The following is a 21,339-nucleotide window of genomic DNA, read 5'->3' on the forward strand; positions in this document are numbered from 1 at the left end:
GGCTCGCTTAGGTTAGCAAAGCTGCGGCACTCGCTCTCCGAAGAACAAAGAGTATGATCTGCAGCAGCTATGTGCCGCCCTGCACTCCTATGAAGACGAAACGCACACATCTCTGGCTGGAAGAGTTCTGCGGATGTGGAATGGCAGCCTGCAATACTTGTCGGAGCACAAAACTCCCCTTCTCCAATCACCATTCATGTGGGCGGGGAGTCACAGGGAGGGAGGAGAAATTTGCCTGCATGGGTGGGGAGAATAGATCCAAATCCAGGAGTTTTTCATGGAACTCTGCAACAGAAAGGGCGGAGCAAGCGCAAAGATCGCACCAACACAGGTTTAAGATGCTGCGGGGATGCTGCAAATTTTGTGCTCCAATCCGCAGCAGCTGTGAAAAATCAAAAATTAGCTGCGCAGCAACAAAGCATGGAAACCGCGGCAAACAGCCATGAATAAATGACCCTTGTGTAGGTGAGGCTGAGAGTGTTTGGACACAACTGTGACTAGCCCAAAGTCACCCAGCAGGCTTCATGTGGAGGAGTGGGGAAACCAACCCGGTTCTCCAGACTAGAGTCCATCGCTCCTAACCACTGCATTACACTGGTGTAGTATAGTATATACATGGTGTGGTATAGTACATGCTATTTGTTGTTGTATTATCCTACTGCGTAATTTCTACTTTGCTTAACATGTCTTATTATTTTAGCTTTGTTTCAAATTTCTGATTTGGGCTCAGATTTCTGCAATCCTAATCCTTTTACATTGCTCATTGGATGTTCCATCCTGCTGACTGCATTGACTTACACTTTTTGAGCACTTAGACTGAGAAAGGCAGGCTATAAATAATGTAGATTAAAAAATGGAAGGTATCTGGGTTGGAAAAACATCTTGAGATGGGAGCAGGCTCCTCTCACTAATGGAAAACGTCTCTGCTAACAGACCAGATCCTTTACACCCAATGTAATTTTGGACAGGTGAGGCACCTTTAATACAATAGTGTTAACAAGAGAGACAACAAAAGACCGAGATGGATAGCTTGATACCACATATGATTAATATATGTTCTACTTCTAAGAAACGTCATTACTTACCACCTTCCATTATGCTTGGAATTTCTACTGTGACCGAAGGTTTTGAGACATTTGAGCCTTCTTCATTCGTCTTTGCAGCTTCACGAGAGCTTATCTTGGGCTGAACATGAAAAATGTTCTTATTGAAACCATTCAAAGACCACTGCACAATTAAATTTCAGGAAATGGATTAAATACATCAAAGAATACTTGTGGTTCATTGTGATGGTGACAATGCACATTTACCGACTCCCAGGCATTGTAAAACAAGACAATGGAGACTAATGGGAATATCAACCTTACCAAAAGAAACAAAAATAAATAAATGACACAATCAACCCAATGAAACAGTTTGTACATCATCTCATATAATTTTACGATCTTGCCTTAGCTTTCATTGACAAAAAGTTCCCTGGCCTCTCCTCTTAGAAAGAGCTTCACAGTGGTAGTGCTAGGCAAGATAGCACTCTGCTTGAGATGTTAGCGGGCTGCAGTACTGAGCCAGGCAGACCAACGATTCGATTCAGTAAAGCACACTCACATGGTCTCAGACTTTTTTTGTGTGCAAAAAGGTCCTAGTGTGCAGGTACCAGTCATGAGACCCCTGCACTTCCTTCTAAATATTCAGTTCCCCCACTTCTGATGTATTCACCAAGACCAAATAACAAAATTCTCTTGAAGAGATATGTCCCAGATTCAGTATGTTCTTCTGGTATGCATGCACAGTTCTGAAAAAAGCCCTGCCAACTTTGACTGATCAAATGGTTGGAGTGTGGGTGAAGATGTTACACTAATTCAAACAAACAAACAAAAAAGCCATACATACCAGAGATGGATACTGCACATATAACGAACTTGGATTCTTTTTGCGTACAGGGTGCTCTATATGAAGAGGATTAAAATTCTGGAAGGAACATACAGAATACCAGTTAAACCTTTTTGTTGCTTACAATGCCACATGCTATAGTTTTAAGACAGGAAGTACTATAATTGCCCTGAACTTTAATGTAGCTACATAGGACCACGGAGGGAAGGCGGAATGGTATAGCCGAATCTCATCAGATCTTGGAAGCTAAGCAGGGTCAGTACTTGAAAGGGAGACCTCCAAGGAAGACTCTGCAGAGAAGGCAATGGCAAACCACCTCTGCTTCTCACTTGCCTTGAAAGCCCTTTGGTGGGGTTGCCATAAGTCAGCCGCATCCTGACGGCACTTTACACACACACTTAGGACCACAGTCTTCATTCAGGAAGGAAAGACCAAATAACATTAAAAAAATAAAAATCAAATTACAGAATTTGATCCTCCTCCTGATTTGTTTACCTTTTGGCTCAAGTTGTTTTAACCAATTTCAGCCGAAATAGAAAACCGGGACCAGTGGTACAGTGACAGAAAAACAAATCCAGATGCTGAGTAAATACTGGCACCTAAAACGCCAGGCCTAGTGAATGCCATCTGAGTTGGTACAGAAGTCTGGAAGCATGTTTTTCCGGTGATCTGCTTGCAGCCATCCAACCCAAATAAACCCAGTTCTGTCCTCCTATTTGCCTATTAAAAAGTCTCATTAGTCTCCAAGTTTGCAACAACATCAAAAATTTTGCTCCCCTGGTTAATGAACCCAACAAAGCGTTTCTTGTCTGTACATACCCTATCACTGAGCAATGAGCGTCTAAATTTTGCTGACTGACGCAACGAGTGTCTAAGAAACATCTCATCCTTAATGGCATGTAAGCTGCAGGGGGAAAAGGACATGATTAAATTCAATTCTCAAGACTGTGTAATTGGCCAACAGCTTTCTTTAGCCATTATTTTAAAAACGTGTGGCTGGGATTGGGCGCCTGGTGGGAGTTCGGATTATTTTATTTAAACAGCTGACCTCCAACCCCCTTGCCAAATCACAAACTGATTTAGGAACTCCTCACAGTTTCGAAAGCAGTGTGCTGTGCGGCAAGCAGGGAAGCAGAGTGAGAGGGTGCTGCTGCTTGAGAAAGGTAACCCCCGGCCTAACGTTTAAACTAACAAACAAAAAACAAAAAACTAAGGACATACTGCAAAACCGGGTTGTTCATCCCTGCGATGACAAACTACGCTCCTAGAGCCTGCATCTTCATCATGTTTCCATCCATAGCTCTTCCTGAGTGACACACCACAATGGGAAGCCATGTTAGTCTGTCACTAGCAGCAGAAAAGAGTAGGAGTCCAGTAGCACCCTAAAGACTAACAAAATTTCTGGCAGGGTATGAGCTTTCGTGAGCCACAGCCCGCTTCTTCAGATATCTGAAGAATATCTCATGAAAGCTCATACCCTGTCAGAAATTTTGTTAGTCTTTAAGGTGCTACTGGACTCCTTCTGTTTTCTACTGAGTGATACAGGTAGAGAAACCTGTAAACCTCTTTACAAGCAATCTTTCTGATTCATGTTAATGATCTGTCCTGGGCCCTGTGTTGTTCAATATCTTTATAAATGATTTGGATGAAGGAACAGAGGGGATGCTTATTATATTTGCGGGTGATACTAAATTGGGAGGGGTAGTAAATACAGAAGAAGACAGAGCCAGGATACAGGATGATCTTGACAGGCTGGAGAATTGGGCTAAAACCAATAAAATGCATTTCAACAGAGATAAATGTTAAGTTCTGCATTTAGGTAGGAAAAATCAAATGCATAATTATAGGATGGGGGAGACTTGTCTGAGCAGTAGTGTGTGCGAAAAGAATCTTGGGGTCTTAGTAGACAAAACACTGAACATGAGTCAGCAGTGTGATGCGGTAGCTAAAAAGGCAAATGCGATCTTGGGCTGCATTAACAGAAGTATAGTGTCCAGATCACGTGAAGTGATGGTATCGCTTTACTCTGCTCTGGTTAGACCTCACCTAGAGTATTATGCTCAGTTTTGGGCACCACAATTTGAGAAAGATGTAGATAAGCTAGAACGTGTCCAGAGGAGAGCAGCAAAGATGGTGAGGGGTCTGGAGACCAAGTCCTATGAGGAAAGGTTGAAGGAGCTAGGTATGTTTAGCCTGAAGAGGAGAAGACTGAGAGGGGATATGATAACCATCTTCAAGTACTTGAAGGGCTGCCATACAGAGGATGATGCCGAGTTGTTTTCTGTTGCCCCAGAAGGTCGGACCAGAACCTACAGGTTAAAATTAAATCAAAAGAGTTTCCATCTAGACATTAGGAAGAATTTTCTAACAGTTAGAGTGGTTCCTCAGTGGAACAGGTTTCTCACGAGGTGGTAAGTGCTCCTTCCCTGGAGGTTTTTAAGCAGAGGCTAGATGGCCACCTGTCAGTAATGCTGATTCTATGACCTTAGGCAGTTCATGAGAGGGAGGGCATCTTGGCCATCTTCTGGGCATGGAGAAGGGGTCACTGGGTGTGTGTGGGGGAGGTAGTTTGGAATTTTCTGCATTGTGCAGGGGGTTGATTCTTTATTTGATCTCCCTGTAGAGAGCCAGTGGCCTGAGCAGTGATAGTGGTTTAGAAGCCATGTGTGGTTTCTACCTTGAAACAGCTGGCATCACAGGAATGGGTAAGCTGCAAGCCTCCCTGTGGTGCAGGCCTCATACCAGAGATGGACGTAAATATGGCTGTTTTGGTTGACAGTAACTATGAATGCAGCTGAGGCTGTCATACTTTGGTCACATTATGAGAAGACAAGAGTCTCTGGAAAAGACAATCATGCTAGAATCATAGAGTTGGAAGGGACCACCAGGGTCATCTAGTCCAACCCCCTGCACAATGCAGGAAACTAACAACTACCTCCCCCACCTCCCCAGTGACCCCAACCTCCCCTCGCCATGCAGGATCCCACAATCAAAGCACTCCCGACAGATGGCCATCTAGCCTCTGCTTAAAGACCTCCAAAGACGGGGACTTCACCCCCCCCCCAAGGCAGGGCATTCCACCGTGGAACAGCCCTCACCATCAGAAAGTTCTTCCTAATGTTTAGGTGGAATCGCTTTTCCATTAGTTTAAATCCATTACTCCATGTCCTAATCTCTGGAGCAACAGAGAACAAGCTAGTTCCCTCATCAACATGACATCCCTTCAAATATTTAAACATGGCTATCATGTCTCCCCTCAACCTTCTCTTCTCCAGACTAAACAAACCCAGCTCCTTAAGTCTCTCCTCATAAGGCATGGATTCCAGACCTCTGATCATTCTGGACACACTCCAACTTGTCAACATCCTTCTTAAATTGTGGAGCCCAAAACTAGACACAGTTTTCCAAGTGAGGTCTGACCAATGCAGAATACAGTGGTAGTATTACTTCCCTTAATCTAGACACAATACTCCTATTGATGCAGCCCAGAATTGCATTTGCCTTCTTAGCTGCCATATCACACTGTTGACTCATGTTCAGTTTGTGGTTCACTAAGACTCCCAGATCTCTTTCACATGTACTGTTGTCAAGCCAACTCTCTCCCATCCTGTACCTGTGCCTTATGTTGTTTCTGTCTAGGTGAAGTACTTTACACTTCTCCCTATTGAAATCCATTTTATTGCTTATGGCCCAGCTCTCCAGTCTACCGAGGTCATTCTGAACTCGGACCCTACCCTCCAGGGTATTAATTACCCCTCCTAACTTGGTGTCATCTGCAAATTTGATTATCCTGTCCTCTATTCCATCATCCAAGTCATTTATAAAAATATTAAATAGTACTGGTCCCAAGACAGACCCCTGTGGTACCCCACTGGTCACTCCTCTCCAGGATGAAGTTGTGCCATTAATGAGCACCCTTTGGGTTCAGTTGGTCAACCAATTACCAATCCACTTAACAGTAGCAGTGTCCGGCGGATTGGTAATTGCTAGGAAAAGGCAGCAGGAAAAGAGGAAGACCCAACAAGAGATGGATTGACTCTATAAAGGAAGCCATGGCCCTCAGTTTGCAAGATCTGAGCTAGGCTGTTAAGGATAGGACGTTTTGGAGGACATTGATTCATAGGGTCGCCATGAGTTGGAAGCGACTTGATGGCACTTAACACACACAGAATTGTGAATGTGGCTTTCCCTGAGTTGTGGAGTGAATATCACCGAGTCTGAGTGTCAGACTAGGTTCTGGCAGACCCAGGTTCAAATCCCCACTCTTTCAGGGAAGCTTGCTAGGTGACCTCGGGCCAAGCACAGATTCTCAGCCTAACCTTCCTCAACCTAACCTTCTTGTTGTGAGGCTACATGGAGAAGAGGAGAATGATGTAAGCTGCTTTTGGTGCCCCTTGGGGATAAAGGGAGGATATAAATGAAACAAATGAATAAAATAAATAATAAATCAACCACTTCTTCACATCCAATACACTGAAGCTAAGAACCCAGCACCCTTCTCCTTGAAATAAACCAGCATGGTACAGGGCTAAATACACATATTCTCAAGGGCAGAGAATTCAGAAAAATAATAATAAAGATCATTGCATTTAGAGTATACTTCTGAATACAGAGGAAGAAACTTTGAACCCCTCAAAATACAAGCGTACCCCCCCTTTTCTTTCAAGAATGAAATGGTGTCTTTTCCATGCGGGAGTTCCTAAGGTTTACTGTGGAATCCAAAGCAGAGTTACAACCTTTTAAATACATTGACTTAAGTGGAATGAGATGGGAGTAACTCTGCATAGGACTGTACAGGCAGCGTAAGGAAAGCCTCATCATTTGGCGATGCCAGATCTAATAAGAGCAGTGTGATATGCTATCAGCTCATCGCTAACTTTGGGTAAGTCACTCTCTCTAGCCTCAGCAATCCCATCTGCAATACGGAGATAACAATCGGGGGGTTGTACCTTACTACACTGTTCAGCTATGTGTGGAAACTCCCTCCCTACTAAGAAACCTTCCTCTGCATCTCAGTGAGTGGAGTGGCAGAATGCAACCCAATGGCCTATCTTATAGGATTTCATTTTAGTTCAGTACAGTGTTTATCCCATCTTTCCTCTGAGGAGTTCAGGGATATATACACTGTTTCCCCTGCCTCCTTTTTATCCTCCTAACAACCCAGAGAGGTAGGTTCAGCTGAGAGTGACTGGCTGAGTTCCATGGCAGAGTGGGGACTTGAATCTGGGTCTCCCAGAAAATAATCTGACAATCTAACCTCTCCAGGAAGTTTGCAAAGCATTTTGCGCGCAAGAAGTGCTATATAAATGCTGAAAATGCTACAGATATGTAATGAGGCCAGCCATGCCCTGCTAAGAGCTGACTTACAATCCAAGGAAGAGAGCTCACATGCACTAAAATGCTGGTAACAGCAAGGCAGAAGCTCTGGGTCTAGCTGAACAGAAGGATGATATTATCACACATTCTTATCCAATGATTCCAACTTTCTGGAAGACGTCACGGACTTGGAAACAGGGCTGGCTCCTAACAGCTTTCTGCTGGTAGAAAAGGTGGGGCAATCCAGCCTGATTTCCTCGCTCACTGTAGTGTCCCCCACCATCCTGCATGGCCTTTTTATATCCACGCAGGCCCCTAGATACCCATCACAGCCTTTCCCAGGGGTCGAAGGGAGCTGCTGCAGGAAGACAAAGTGCGGGGGCGGGGGTGTGTGGACACAAGGCCGCAGCTGGTAGGGTCTAATCCAGTTCTCAGTTCCTGTGTTTGAAAATGTATCAGATGTTGACCACAAGAGGGCTCTCATAATATCCCATAAACAAACACTGTGCGTGTGTGGGATAAAGGACAGCAGGATACAAGCCTAAGACGACTGCTCGATAATACGATTGAACTGAAAATATAACAAACCGCCTATTACAAAAAATACTTCAACGTTTTTATCAGGAAGTAAAGCAAAACACGTATATGCACTGAGTGAATCAGTGATGGTGTTAACTGAACTTCCTGGACAGAAGCGTTCTAGGTGCAGCTTGGCTTTTCTGTGATTAAGCTTTCAGTGGATGCTAAGAAACAGCGGTCTTGCTGGCCTGTGACTCCAGCGAGCAAGGAGCGGATAAGGAAAGTTTTGGCTGTTGCTGAAAGGGATGTGTTACGTAACTAACAAGGCTCACAAAAGAATTGGACCCAGTTCCTTGGCTGAACTCAGAAAATTACAGACCATTCATTGCATATTGAAAATACTAGCCTTTATTCCTTAGCTTTTATTAGCTATATTGATTTCTAAAGAACAAATATTTACATTTCCAAAAGAAACGTGTGAGGACAAGTAGAAACTAGAAGAATAACCAGTTTAGGAATATTTACGAGCTGTTAATTGTACTGAATGCTACCAATGCTGCTATTTTCTATCACATGTCTTTATATTCAGAGCAAAACAAATTCAACAGTACTTTTACAATGCAATTCTAAAGACAGTTGCACCTTTCTGAGCATATGGACTTTGGAGTGGGTAGCTCTACTTAGGATTGCGCATAATTATAGGATACTGGTAATTAGGGTTGCCAGGTCCCTCTTTGCCACTGGTGGGAGGTTTTGGGGGCGGAGCCTGAGTACGGCATGGTTTGGGAGAGGAGGGACTTCAGCACCATAGAGTCCAATTGCCAAATCGGCCATTTTCTCCAGGTGAACAGACCTCATTTGACTGGAGATCAGTTGTAACAGCAGGAGATCTCCAGCTAGTACCTGGAGGCTGGCAACCCTACTGGTAATAGTTGATTTAAGGGGAAATGGTAGGAGAGAAGCCTTGATTGCTGTGCCATCCTCAATGTTCAAACAGCTTTCTTGGTAAATATGAAATGGCTTGAATTACACCTGTTGCCTACATCTGGAGAATTCCAGTGATGTTAAATTGCCATCCATCCGTATTTATGTTCATTGTTAAATTGCCATCCATCCATATTTATGTTCATTATGTTCATTTATGTTCACCCCAGATTTCTTCAATTCTTTATTCAGTTGGTCCATCACAGTCAGTATTGTCTACTCAGACTGGCAGCAGCTTGCCAGGGTCACAGCCAGAGGTCTTCCAAGTCACCTATTTCCAGATCCTTCAACTGGAGATGGTGGCCATTGAACATGGGACCTTCTGAATGCCCAGCAGATGTCCTGCCTCTGAGCCACAAACCTCTTCCCTTCCTCTGAAAACAACAGGCAGGCACCGTCCTCACCACTGCAGGAGAACCCAGTTAATACTGCCTCCTTTTGCCCAATGAGTAGAGTCTCTGGGATGGGACTAGGCAACAGAAGGATTCCCAGTTAATCCCACAGAACAAGGTCACAGGTGGTGATGCTGCTCAAGTGGACATGGCTTGGATGGACATTCAACATGGTGGCTGAAGGTTTCAAGGCTGACTTTTGTCCTGCCTGTGACCAATAATTTGGGTAATCTCTGGAACTCACCAACCTGCATTCACCTCTAATCATGTGCACTAGCAGAAGAGTCCTGAGGGAGACCACCCCCCCAGTATGGCCGCTGTCCAACTTTCACTGTCTTTTTGGGTAAATTCCATCAACCTTCACTTCACTTTGTCTTACGTATTATTTTACATGTGTGTTCCCGCCCTTGGCAAAAGCGCTACACTGCCCCACTGAATTCAATTGGAAAGAGACCAACTTGTGCATAACTCTCCCGCCGAAACCGGTGGGTCTCAAAATGCTTAACCATGGCAACGTTGCATCCACAGACAGAAGAATGTCATACCTTCTCTTCAAAATCTGAAACTTCAATTCCCAGGCTTCACTTAAGTGACGTATTTCCATTTCTAGTCTAAAAGAGGAAACAGTGTTAGTGCATTTGTCAAACTGTGAAGCAAACATGGCTTTTTACAATCCTTGCATACCAAGCAAATTCTGGTGTGCATACCTCTTTCCCTGCTCCCGTGCTTCCCGTTCAGATTGCTTAAGCCGTGCCACCTCTTTTAGTAATGCTTTGCTCACAGCATCCTTTACAGGTGAAGCAAGGGTTACAAAACAGAGCCGTCCATTACTCATCGCTGTATGTTAAATGCATAACTTTGCAACAGATATATTTGGCTACAAATGTTGGAAAGAAAGAAGGGGTCTTCGTTTATCTGTGAATCACCGATTTGTCTACCTGCTTCTGCCAAGCAAGTGGGGGGGGGGGTTAGAGTGTCAGACTCGGATTGGGGAGACCCAGGTTTGAATCCCCACTCTGCCATGGAAGCTTACTGGGTGAACTTGGGTCAGTCGCACAGTGTAAGCCAACCACAACAGGGTGGTTGTGAATATTAAATAGAGGTGAGAAGAACGATGCACACTGCTTTGCATTCCCATTGGGGTGAAAGGGGTTCAAGGAAAGCATACAGAGTTTTCTTGCATTCGTCTTCATTCTGGCAGCATCCTCCATCCCACAGAAAGATTGTTCCCAGGGTCACAGGACTCGGGCACAGGGTCATGTAGGTTGGTAGGGAGGCTGAAGTAAGGAGAGGAACTGATTCGCTCCTATGACCCTCCTCACTCCCGCCTGCGGACTTATACAGTTATTCCACCACAAGGGTCCTATAACCCCAGGAATGACCTTTCTGAGAACTGGAAGGGGAGGAAGGAGTGGAGAGAAACATGGGAAATTCTACATACCGCCCAAGGTTGGTTGGATAGAGGCTACTGCACATTTAATGGCTATTACGGGGCACTGTTAAGAAAATCACACTAAGAGGAGAAAGACCTGGGTTCCAATCCCTACTTTAGCACAGAGTGATTGGATCAGTCATTGTTTCCAGCCTACCTCTTAGGGTTGTTGTCAAGAAAAAATTGAGAGAGAGGAGAACTCTGTACGTTGCACTCTGTTCCTTGGAGGAAGGGTGCAATAAATATCAGACAATATCTGACAAAGGGAGCTTTGACTCTCAAAAAGCTCACACCTTGTTGTTCTTTAAAGTACTACTGGACTTGAATCTTGCTCTTCTACTGCCTACCTGAAATGATGGGTATTATCATTTGCTGCAACTTTAGTACATTTTTACCCTACCAAGGAACTCAGGAAGACACAAGTTGTTTATGCATGGGTACTTTCATTCACGTTCGCCCTCGGTCTGAATCAGCTGTTCCTTGGAGTTATGCATGAGTTTTCCATCCATTAGAGGTGACCTCGCTGCCAGCCCTCACAATGTCCGGGTCTTCCCATTCCTCTGTTAACCCTTCCATCTTCCCTGAGCAAAGCCCGGGTGAAATCTCTGCGTAAGGCAAAGCACGGGACACCCCAAGCTTGGTTTTGCTCACAGCCAATTACAAAACAGCATGTCCAGAGGCAGGGATTCAAATACTTCCTGCTTCCTTGGAGCTCTTTCTGAGCAGAAAAAAATCTTTTTAAAACCGAGGCTTGGATTTCTCCCCCCCCCCTTTCAGATTGCTCCGGTTTTTGTTGTTGCTGTTGTTCTTAAAATGCTTCTTTATGTGGCAATTGGGTTTGGGGGGATTTTCTCTCACAGTAAGCACTACAAAGTAAGCCAATTACAAAGCAGCATTTAAAGGGGCGGGACTTGATTTGAGATTGGAGACTGCTGGTGCATAGATTACCAACAGGAAAGTGTGGGTCCAGCGAGCAACGAACCCCAGGTAAAACTCCCATGCATAAATGACCATACATGGTTCTCTCCCCTCTTCCTTTCCACCCTCACAATAAGCCAGTGGCCCAAGGTCAGACAGGCAGTGAATTTCACAACTTGGGTTTCTTCCAGATAGTAGTCCGGCACTGCAATCCCCAGCACTCCGATCACTACGCCACGATGAGGAGGCGAAGAAGAAGAAGAGTTGGTTTTTATATGCCGACTTTCTCTACCACTTAAGGGAGACTCAAACCGACTTACAATCACCTTCCCTTCCCCTCCCCCCAACAGACACCCTGTGAGGTAGGTGGGACTGAGAGAGCTGTGACTAGCCCAAGGTCACCCAGCTGGCTTCATGTGTAGGAGTGGGGAAACCAACTCGGTTCACCAGATTAGCCTTCGCCGCTCATGTGGAGGACCGGGGAATCACACCCGGTTCTCCAGATCAGAGTTCACCACTCCAAACCACAGCTTTTAACCACTACAGCATGCCGGCCCATTAAAGGTGTACTCACTTTCCTAAGGGGGAAAAAACCTGGGAATGGATATCCTAACTAGGGACAGTGGCAAGATAAGGTGCACACTCAACAAGGTGTTTTGGGGAAGGGAACACATCCTTGGGAAAACAGCAACAGGGGATACAGCTTGAGACTGCCTTCCTGTGGCAACGGTCTTCACGAGAACGGGCAAAATGATGTCCCATTTATTCACAAAGATCCCGTTGGGCACGGAAGAAAGACTTCATACCTTGTTGCTGCCACTGAGAGCTGCGAGCAATTCCTGTTGAGAGCCAAACAAAATGTCTAGGTCCTTAGCTTCTCCTGTTGTGGCCGCTTTGCTCGTTGCAGCTTCTCTCGCTGCCCCTTCTCTCGCAGCCGCTTCTCTCGCTGCTGCTTCTCTCGCTGCCGCTTCTCTCAGCTCTTTCGCCGACATCTTTTCGTGTCTCTGTTGTTGGATTGCTTGTGCCTGGGGGGGGGGGGGAACAAAACAAATTCACAAATCACGAAATCACACAAGGTTGGAAGAGACCACAAGGGCCATCCAGTCCAACCCCCTGCCATGCAGGATCCCACAATCAAAGCACTCCCGACAGATGGCCATCTAGCCTCTGCTTAAAGACCTCCAAAGACGGGGACTCCACCCCCCCCCCCAAGGCAGGGCATTCCACCGTTGAACCGCCCTCACCGTCAGAAAGTTCTTCCTAATGTTTAGGTGGAATCGTTTATCTCTTAGTTTAAATCCATAACTCCGTGTCCTAGTCTCTGGAGCAACAGAGAACAAGCTAGTTCCCTCATTAACATGGCATCCCTTCAAATATTTAAACATGGCTATCATGTCCCTCAACCTTCTCTTCTCCAGACTAAACAAACCCAGCTCCTTAAGTCTCTCCTCATAAGGCATGGATTCCAGACCTCTGATCATTCTGGACATGCTCCAACTTGTCAACATCCTTCTTAAATTGTGGAGCCCAAAACTGGACACAGTATTCCAAGTGAGGTCTGACCAATGCAGAATACAGTGGTATTATTACTTCCCTTGATCTAGACACAATACTCCTATTGATGCAGCCCAGAATTGCATTGGCCTTCTTAGCCGCCATATCACACTGTTGACTCATGTTCAGTTTGTGGTCCACTAAGACTCCCAGATCTCTTTCACATGTACTGTTGTCAAGCCAACTCTCTCCCATCCTGTACCTGTGCCTTATGTTGTTTCTGTCTAGGTGAAGTACTTTACACTTCTCCCTACTGAAATCCATTTTATTGCTTATAGCCCAGCTCTCTAGTCTATCAAGGTCATTCTGAACTCTGACCCTGTCCTCTGGGGTATTAACTACCCCTCCCAACTTGGTGTCATCTGCAAATTTGATTATCATGTCCTCTATTCCATCATCCAAGTCATTTATAAAAGTATTAAATAGTACCGGTGTGAGCTCTTGACCCATCGAACCAGAAATCACCACAGAGACAATCAGATTCCAAGCAGATGGCTTTACTGGTCAAATAGGCAATACAGTGCATTGAAGGCAAGATGACAGCTATGGTTTGTCTTGCCCGTTATTTGGAAATATAAAGCAGAGAAACGGCGGGAGATTACAAAGCATAAAGAGAGCATTATTTCCCAGGAGTGGCGTTCCCAGGCTTTGGTATGTGTAGTCGTCCTTGAAGTCTGGACGGTTCAGCAGAGAAACGAAAGGAAACATCTATACCGAGATAACAGCCTGACATCCTGCTCCCCTTAAGGCCCCCTCCCATCCGGCAAGGGGGCTGGTCTGTCTGGGTAGGTATTGTGAAAAGCGTTGACGAGTTTGGGGGCGGAGACATCCCGTGCGCGAACCCATTCGTCATAGGCAGGGGGGAAGTGTTTCCAGCGGATCAGGTATTGCAAGGCCCCGTGGTGTATGCGGGAATCGAGGATTTTGGAGACTTCGAAATGTTCCTCCCCCCCACCATTATGGGCTGTTCAGGAGGCGGCTCCGGGTGCCATTGTGGGGAAGCAACATGGGGCTTTAGAAGGCTGATATGGAAAACGGGGTGTACACGTCTCAGAGTTTTGGGGAGAGACAGTTCCACTGTGACAGGATTTATGAGGCGGATGATGGGAAATGGGCCAATGTATTTAGCATTGAGCTTATGACACGGACGGGTGGAGCGCAGGTTCTTGGTGGAAAGGTATACCAAGTTACCCACTTGCAGGAACGATGCTTGTCGGCCTGCGCTTTGTATTTGCGCTTGGCTCGGTCTAGGTTGCTAACCAGCCAGGGCCATGTTGTACGGAGGGTGTGTGCCCAAGAGGCAATGTCGGCATCCCCCTCCCCCTCTAATCCGTCTATTGGGGTGATAGGACCGAAGTCCTGCCCATACACTGCATAAAACGGGCTGAAACCTGTGGACTGATGTACAGCATTATTGTAGGCATATTCTGCAAAAGGCAACAGTTCCACCCAGTCATCTTGGTGGTAATTGACATAACAGCGCAAATAGCATTCAAGAACAGCATTGACACGTTCGGTTTGACCATCCATTTGGGGATGGTATGCACTAGACAACCCCTGCTCCACCCCCACCAATTTGAGAAAAGCTTTCCAAAACTTAGCAACGAAACTACTTCCGCGGTCGCAGATTATCTTGCGCGGAAACGAATGTAGTCTAAAGACATGTGACACGAAGAGGCGGGCCAACTTCTGAGCGGAGGGGATCCCCGCACATGGAACCAAATGTATTTGCTTAGAAAATAAGTCAGTGATAACCCATAACACAGTTTTTCCCCCGCTGAGAGGGAGATCCGTCATAAAATCCATAGCAAACACTTCCCAGGGTTTGCTGGGTATTTCAAGTGGTTGCAGTAGTCCTGGGGGCTTGCCTTGAGATCGTTTGACTGTGGCGCAAACAGGACAGCTGCGAATAAAAGAGTCAATGTCAGAACGCATTCCCCCCCACCAAAATTGTCTGCGCAACAGGTGAAGGGTCTTTAGGAACCCAAAGTGTCCAGCTGTTTTTACTCCATGAGCCAAGTGTAAGACGTCTTTTCGGAGCGCTTTGGGCACATACAATTTCGAGTCTTTGTACCAAGAGCCTCCTTGTTCGATTACACCAGAAGGCAGGGTTTGAGCAGAGCGTTCCATAAGGCATTTTTCCCGAAGGGAATTTAAGAAAGATTCGGAGACGGGAACCCCCCCCCTTGTTTACGGTGGTAGTAGGAGCCGTTATGGGGGTTGACGAGGGGGAAGCGCTTACGTGCGGTGGTGTGCAGACTGCAGGCGGCTGGGCGGCCAGTTGGGTTGGAGGAGCTGGAGCGCCGGCTATCGTGTGCTTCCGCTGGGGCAGCGTCTGGGATTGAGTTTGTACAGCCAGTACGGGCGGGGCTTCTCTTTGCGCGGGCGTAAATAAAGAGTCTGTTGGCCGATCGAGTTTCACCGGGTATTGAGGCAACCGGGAGAGAGCATCTGCGAGAACGTTTTGTTTTCCAGGGACATGCTTCAGGACAAAACGAAACTGAGCAAAGAATTCCGCCCAACGCTGTTGTTTCGCGGATAACTTATGGGTTCCTGTGAGGGCGGCTAGATTCTTGTGATCGGTCCAAACTTCGAAGGGGACTTTAGACCCTTCCAGGAATTGTCGCCATAGAGTAAGTGCATGGTGAACGGCTGAGGCTTCTTTCTCCCAAATGGGCCAGTTCAATTGGGAGTGCGCAAATTTCTTTGAGAAGTAAGCGCAGGGTCCTCTTTGGAGCAGGCCCCCCCCCATAGCTACGTCGGAGGCATCGACTTGTACAATGAACATTCGATTTGGGTCTGGGTGCCGTTGCACAGGTTCCGACGTGAAAAGGCGTTTGAGGGCTACAAAGGCGGTCTGGCATTTATCAGTCCACAGTATCTTAGCGGAGGGTAATGTAGCAGAGCTTCCTTTACCCTTGGTTTTCAGAAGGTCGGTGATGGGCAGCGCTATTTGGGCGAAGTTAGGGATAAATCCGCGGTAGAAATTAGCAAAGCCCAGAAACTGTTGTACTTGCTTGCGGTTGGAGGGAGGAGTCCAATCGAGGATGGATTGGACCTTGGCCGGGTCCATGCTAAGGCCATGGTGGGAGATTATATATCCCAAGAAAGTTATTTTGCTTTGGTGAAATTCGCATTTAGCCAACTTTGCAAAGAGTTGGTGATTGCGCAGGCGGTACAGAACTTCTCGGACCAAAGTGACGTGCTCATCCATGGTTTTTGAATAAATAAGAATGTCATCCAAATAAACTACCACCCCGCGGTACAGTAAATCATGGAGGATTTCGTTGATGAGTTGCATGAAGACCCCCGGGGCCCCTTTTAACCCGAAGGGCATCACAAGGAATTCAAACATTCCAAAACAGCTAGAGAAGGCAGTGAGGGGTTCGTCCCCCTCGCGGATACGGACGCGGTAGTAGGCTTCTACTAGGTTCAATTTGGAAAATATACGTCCCTCTTGTAGTTGCCCCAAAATATCTGAAATTAGCGGTATAGGATAGGCGTTGGCTTGAGTAACTGCATTGAGTTTTCGGAAGTCAATGCAGAGGCGTAGGTCGCCCTCCTTTTTTTGGACGAAAAACGCTGGGGCTGAGTTGGGAGCATTCGATGGGCGAATGAACCCTCTGGCAAGGTTTTTGTCCAAAAAGTCCCGTAGTACAGTGCGCTTGGAAACGCTCATAGGGTAAATCTTACTCTTGGTTAATGTGCAGTCCTTCACCATCTCAATTGCACAGTCAGTGGCCCGGTGGGGGGGTAAGGCATCACATTCTTTAATGTTAAAGACATCCGCAAAGTCCTGGTATACATCAGGTAGGGATGGCGGTGATGGGACATCGGAGATTAATGCCGGAGCGGGTGGAGACAGCACCGCAACTTGCTGTCGGTGCTGGTCGCATTTGGGGTTGGCAAAGGAGATAGTGTTCGTCTCCCAGTCTATACTGGGACTATGACCTTTAATCCAGTTAATTCCCAGGACCACTTCAAATCGGATAGGGGCTATGGTAAAGTCTATTTGCTCCCAGTGGGAGCCAATACCCATTGCCACCCCTATAGTGCGATGATCAACTGGGCCCCCCTTGAAATGGCTCCCATCCATTTGGGCAAATTGGACGGGGGCTGGTAAAGCCTCGGACTTGACTTTGAGTGCTGCAAATGTGGCCTCATTGATGAGAATGCGACCGCAACCGGAGTCAATGAGTGCCTTAACGGGTAGTTGGGGACCACCTTCATAGTGTTGTAAAACAGCGTCCACATAAACGGTGGTTTCTACTTCCTTTACTTTAGTGGGAGCTTTCGGTTTAGCAGGAGATTCTGCAGAGGTCTGTGGAGACGCTCCACTCACCACAGACCGGAGCCGTTTTTTGACAAATCAAGGGGAAATTCCAGGTTTAAAGCTGGAGGATTCCATGGGTTCTCTTCGTCAGAAGAAGGAAAGTTGTCCCCCAATGGGGCATTTGTAATCCGGGACCCGGCGGGGTCATTCGATGTAGGAAGGATAGATGAGTCCTCAACGTGAAGTGCAGAGGGTGTGGGTCTTCCCGGCGCTGCGCTGCGGGTGGCCGCGGTGCCTCTGCATTGAGGTCGTCTTCTAGCTCGGGCTGTCATGCTGGGACGAAAGGGTTCAGGGCGATGTGGGCAGACTGCTGCAAAGTGGCCCAGTTCCCCACAAGTGAGGCAAGCACCTCTTTGAAATCGGGTTTCGCGATCCTGGGGTGGACGCGCGGGTTTCCGTGGGTTGGGGGGCGGTGCCTTGGGTTGGGGCTTTTGGACGCTTTTCTCCTTGTTTCTTTGGCGGACAAGGGAAATAAAGCGCCGGCGGCTTTCCACCTCTTCGGCTAATAGAATCCAATCCTCGAGGGTGTCGGGATCACCCCGCATATACGACCAGTTCAGAATGTCAGGGTGTAAGGCTTCCCTGAAATGGTGAATTAGGGTGGCTTCGGGCCAGCCCACAATTTTGCTTGCTAGTCTTTGAAATTCATCGGCAAACTCTCGAACTGGAGTAGAGCCCTGTCTTAGTTGTAGAAGCTCCGCTTTGGCTCGTTCCCCCAGAAAGGGGTCCTCAAACCTCCTCCGTAAGGCAGTCATGAAATTGTTGAGGGAACGGATAGAGCGGGATCGGGTGTAGAACTGGAGGACCATCCAGTCGGCTGCTTTACCTGTCAAAAGGGAAGCCACATAGCGAACCCGGCTGTCCTCTGTAGGGAAGAACTGTCCTTGTTCTCGCATATAGCTGTCCACCTGATGCAAGAAACAGGGCAGGGTTTCGAGAGATCCATCGTAAGTAGTTTTCAACTTGAGTTGTTTCCAAGGACCGGGCATGGGTTGGCCCGGTTGCACGGGTGCCCTGGGTGCAGGTAAAACGGGACCTCCGGGAACCGGAGGTTGGACAGGCACATTAGCGGGTGGCTGGGCTGGAACTCCCTGAACCGGTACTGCGGCCCCCTGTGGAACGGGTTGTGCCGGGGTTGTCAGGGCCTGCTGTAACTGCCTGTTGTCCTGAAGCAAGCGTTCCATTAGCTCCTGGAGTTGATCTACACGGCCAGATAGCTCTCGATTCTGAGCTCGTAACAGGTGAACGTCCTCACCCGGGCCACCTGTACGATGAGGTTTGCTTGTCCTAAAACTTGTGGCCCATTGAGAACTGTCCCCATACAAGTCCTCTTCCTCAGACTCCTCGGAGTCTTGGCGTCGTTCCGCGAGGCGGCGTGCGCGTTGGGGCAAATATCGGGGAAAAAGACAGACCCAATGGAGGACCGCTCCTTCCGGAGTCTTTGGGGCGGCCGCCTGTCCGCGCCCGATCCGCAGCCAACTGCAGTTCTTTATCCCTTGTGGCTTGAGCCTCGGCTTCCGCCTTAGCCGCTTCAGCAGCTTCCCTATCCGCGAGAGCTTTTGCGCTTTCAAGTCTCAGAGCGGCAGCTGCGGTAATGTGCGGTAAAAGTTCCGTTTCCAGGAGCGTGAGTAGGGGGTCGGGATCCCCACCTAGCAATGGTTGCACTCGGACCGCGACCGCGGGTGCATCGGCCCCGAACGTCGAGGTCAAACGTTGAGCCAAGGTGGCTATCGTGGTATCCTTTGTACAATCCGCAAAGAGGAGGGCCATCTGGATAGCGACCCTCTTGGCTTCAGCTTGACAGTCAGCTGCATTGGGTACCAAAGAAAAACCTGCCGGTGCGGCTCCCGCCATGGTACCTTCCCCCAAGGCGACAGGACGCGTTAGAGCCGTGGATGAGAGAGTCTCACGGGCAATAAGCTTATCCAATAAATCGGTTAGTATTTGTAAGTCCTCAGTTGCCAGCCGGGCATCATCCAGCAACTGATCAAAATCCTGGAGGTCTAAACGAGCATTAGTATCCTCTGACGTTAACATCCAGAGAACCCTCACTAGAGATTGCCATTGTGTCTGGACCAGTCCACTCAAGCGGCAAACCTCTGAATTAGTCCTAAAAAGTTCAGCTACTATGTCCCGTAGAAGGGTATGATCCTCAGATGAGGACTCCAGGGTCCCAAGAAGCAGTAGTCACGGTTCACTCGGAGAGCGCCCTCCTAGCTCCCATCCGAGTGGCAGGCGAACCCTCCGGGGCTCCAGCCTGACTAAAGAATCGATGAAGAAGAGTAGTGATAGCTGTCATAATGTGAGCTCTTGACCCATCGAACCAGAAATCACCACAGAGACAATCAGATTCCAAGCAGATGGCTTTACTGGTCAAATAGGCAATACAGTGCATTGAAGGCAAGATGACAGCTATGGTTTGTCTTGCCCGTTATTTGGAAATATAAAGCAGAGAAACGGCGGGAGATTACAAAGCATAAACAGAGCATTATTTCCCAGGAGTGGCGTTCCCATGCTTTGGTATGTGTAGTCGTCCTTGAAGTCTGGACGGTTCAGCAGAGAAACGAAAGGAAACATCTATACCGAGATAACAGCCTGACAACCGGTCCCAGAACAGACCCCTGTGGCACCCCACTGGTGACTCCTCTCCAGGATAAAATCCCAAAATCCCAAAAGAATGGATCTGACACAACCAGCGCACTTTGGGAATCACAATGTGTGTGTGTGTGTGTGTGTGAAGTGCCGTCAAGTCGCAGCTGACTTATGGCGACCCCTTGGGGTTTTCAAGGCAAGACTTAACAGAGGTGGTTTGCCAGTGCCTTCCTCAGCATAGCAACCCTGGTATTCCTTGGTGGTCTCCCATCCAGGGCTGATCCGGCTTAGCTTTTGAGAGCTGATGAGATCAGGCTACACCATGCTGCCTTGTGGGAATCACAATAGCATGCATATTATAAGCCGAAGGCCTGAAGGTAAGGCTATAGGACGAGGGTAGGCAGAAAGTAAGGAACTGAAAATTGAATCATACTCAATGAAGCAAATGATCAGGGATCCTGGGGACAGAACAGGGGCTGAGGTTGGGAGCAAGTGAGTCTCATGGGCTAGGCTTTTGCACAAGAGGGGCTGGGGTACACAGCACCACCCCTTTCCATTGACAAGTAGCATGAAGGCAATGTTTTGACCTAGCCTTATGCCTCTTCCTGGTCAACACAGAAGTAAATATCTTCTGCTTGCTGCATTCGGAACTCTCTGCTGCTGGCCTCAGGGATGCTGAGATTTAGAACAGGTCTTACTTTTGGGTACAGGCCAGAGCTGGGTCCTCACACAAAAACTTGTAGGTCCAGAGTAAAAATCAGAGCATTGCCAAGAGAGCCATAGAAAACCATCCTATATCACAGGGCTCTGCACCTTACAATTCCAGAGCCAAAGTGACTTGGTACAGAACCAAATGTAGTTCTTTAGATTAAAAAGAAGAAGAAGAAAGCGTTGAACTAAAATAGATCAGAAGAGTAGATGGGATGCTGGAATAACCAGTATGTGAAGGGAATAACAAGTTAAGATTTTTTTTATGGGCCTAGAGGGCTTGAGAGCCAGCATGATATAGTGGTTAAGGCAGGGGTGTCGATCTCATTTGTTAGGAGGACCGGATATCACATGTCATTTGGTCGGGCTGGGCCATGTGTACAAGCCCCGATCGGCCATGTGTACCAGCCTGCAGTGGGCTCGCCAACCCAGATTGGGACTGGGAGGGTTTCTGCCTCAGTGAGGGGCCTTCCGATCCTTGCCGCTTGCTGGCTGGGACCTCCATGTCCAGAATCGGGAGCGGGAAGGGGGGGGGGACTGCCTTGGCTCATTTCACGGTCTGGATAACAGCACTCGAAGGGCCAGATCCGGCCTTCGGGCCTTATCTTTTACACCCTTAGGTTAAGGTGTCAGACTAGGATCTGGGAAACCCAGATCCGAATCCCCACTCTACCACAGAATCTTGCTGGGTGACCTTGGGT

The 21,339-nt window shown here is 47.5% G+C and overlaps 1 protein-coding gene across 1 annotated transcript in view; it reads right to left on the bottom strand.

Annotated features, from left to right (window-relative positions):
- The window catches only part of C11H10orf67 (chromosome 11 C10orf67 homolog), a 67,609-nt gene that overhangs the window by 12,874 nt on the left and 33,396 nt on the right, over positions 1-21,339 (bottom strand). Inside the window, exons 10-12 of the mRNA XM_056857106.1 lie at positions 12,258-12,476; positions 9,809-9,888; positions 9,647-9,712 (exon numbers count right to left, since the gene is read on the bottom strand). Of these exons, the coding sequence (XP_056713084.1) occupies positions 9,647-9,712; positions 9,809-9,888; positions 12,258-12,476 (365 nt within the window). The remainder of the gene's footprint in view (positions 1-9,646; positions 9,713-9,808; positions 9,889-12,257; positions 12,477-21,339) is intronic.

This window comes from Euleptes europaea, chromosome 11 (genome assembly GCF_029931775.1).
Source record: "Euleptes europaea isolate rEulEur1 chromosome 11, rEulEur1.hap1, whole genome shotgun sequence".
Taxonomy (NCBI): Eukaryota; Metazoa; Chordata; class Lepidosauria; order Squamata; family Sphaerodactylidae; genus Euleptes; species Euleptes europaea.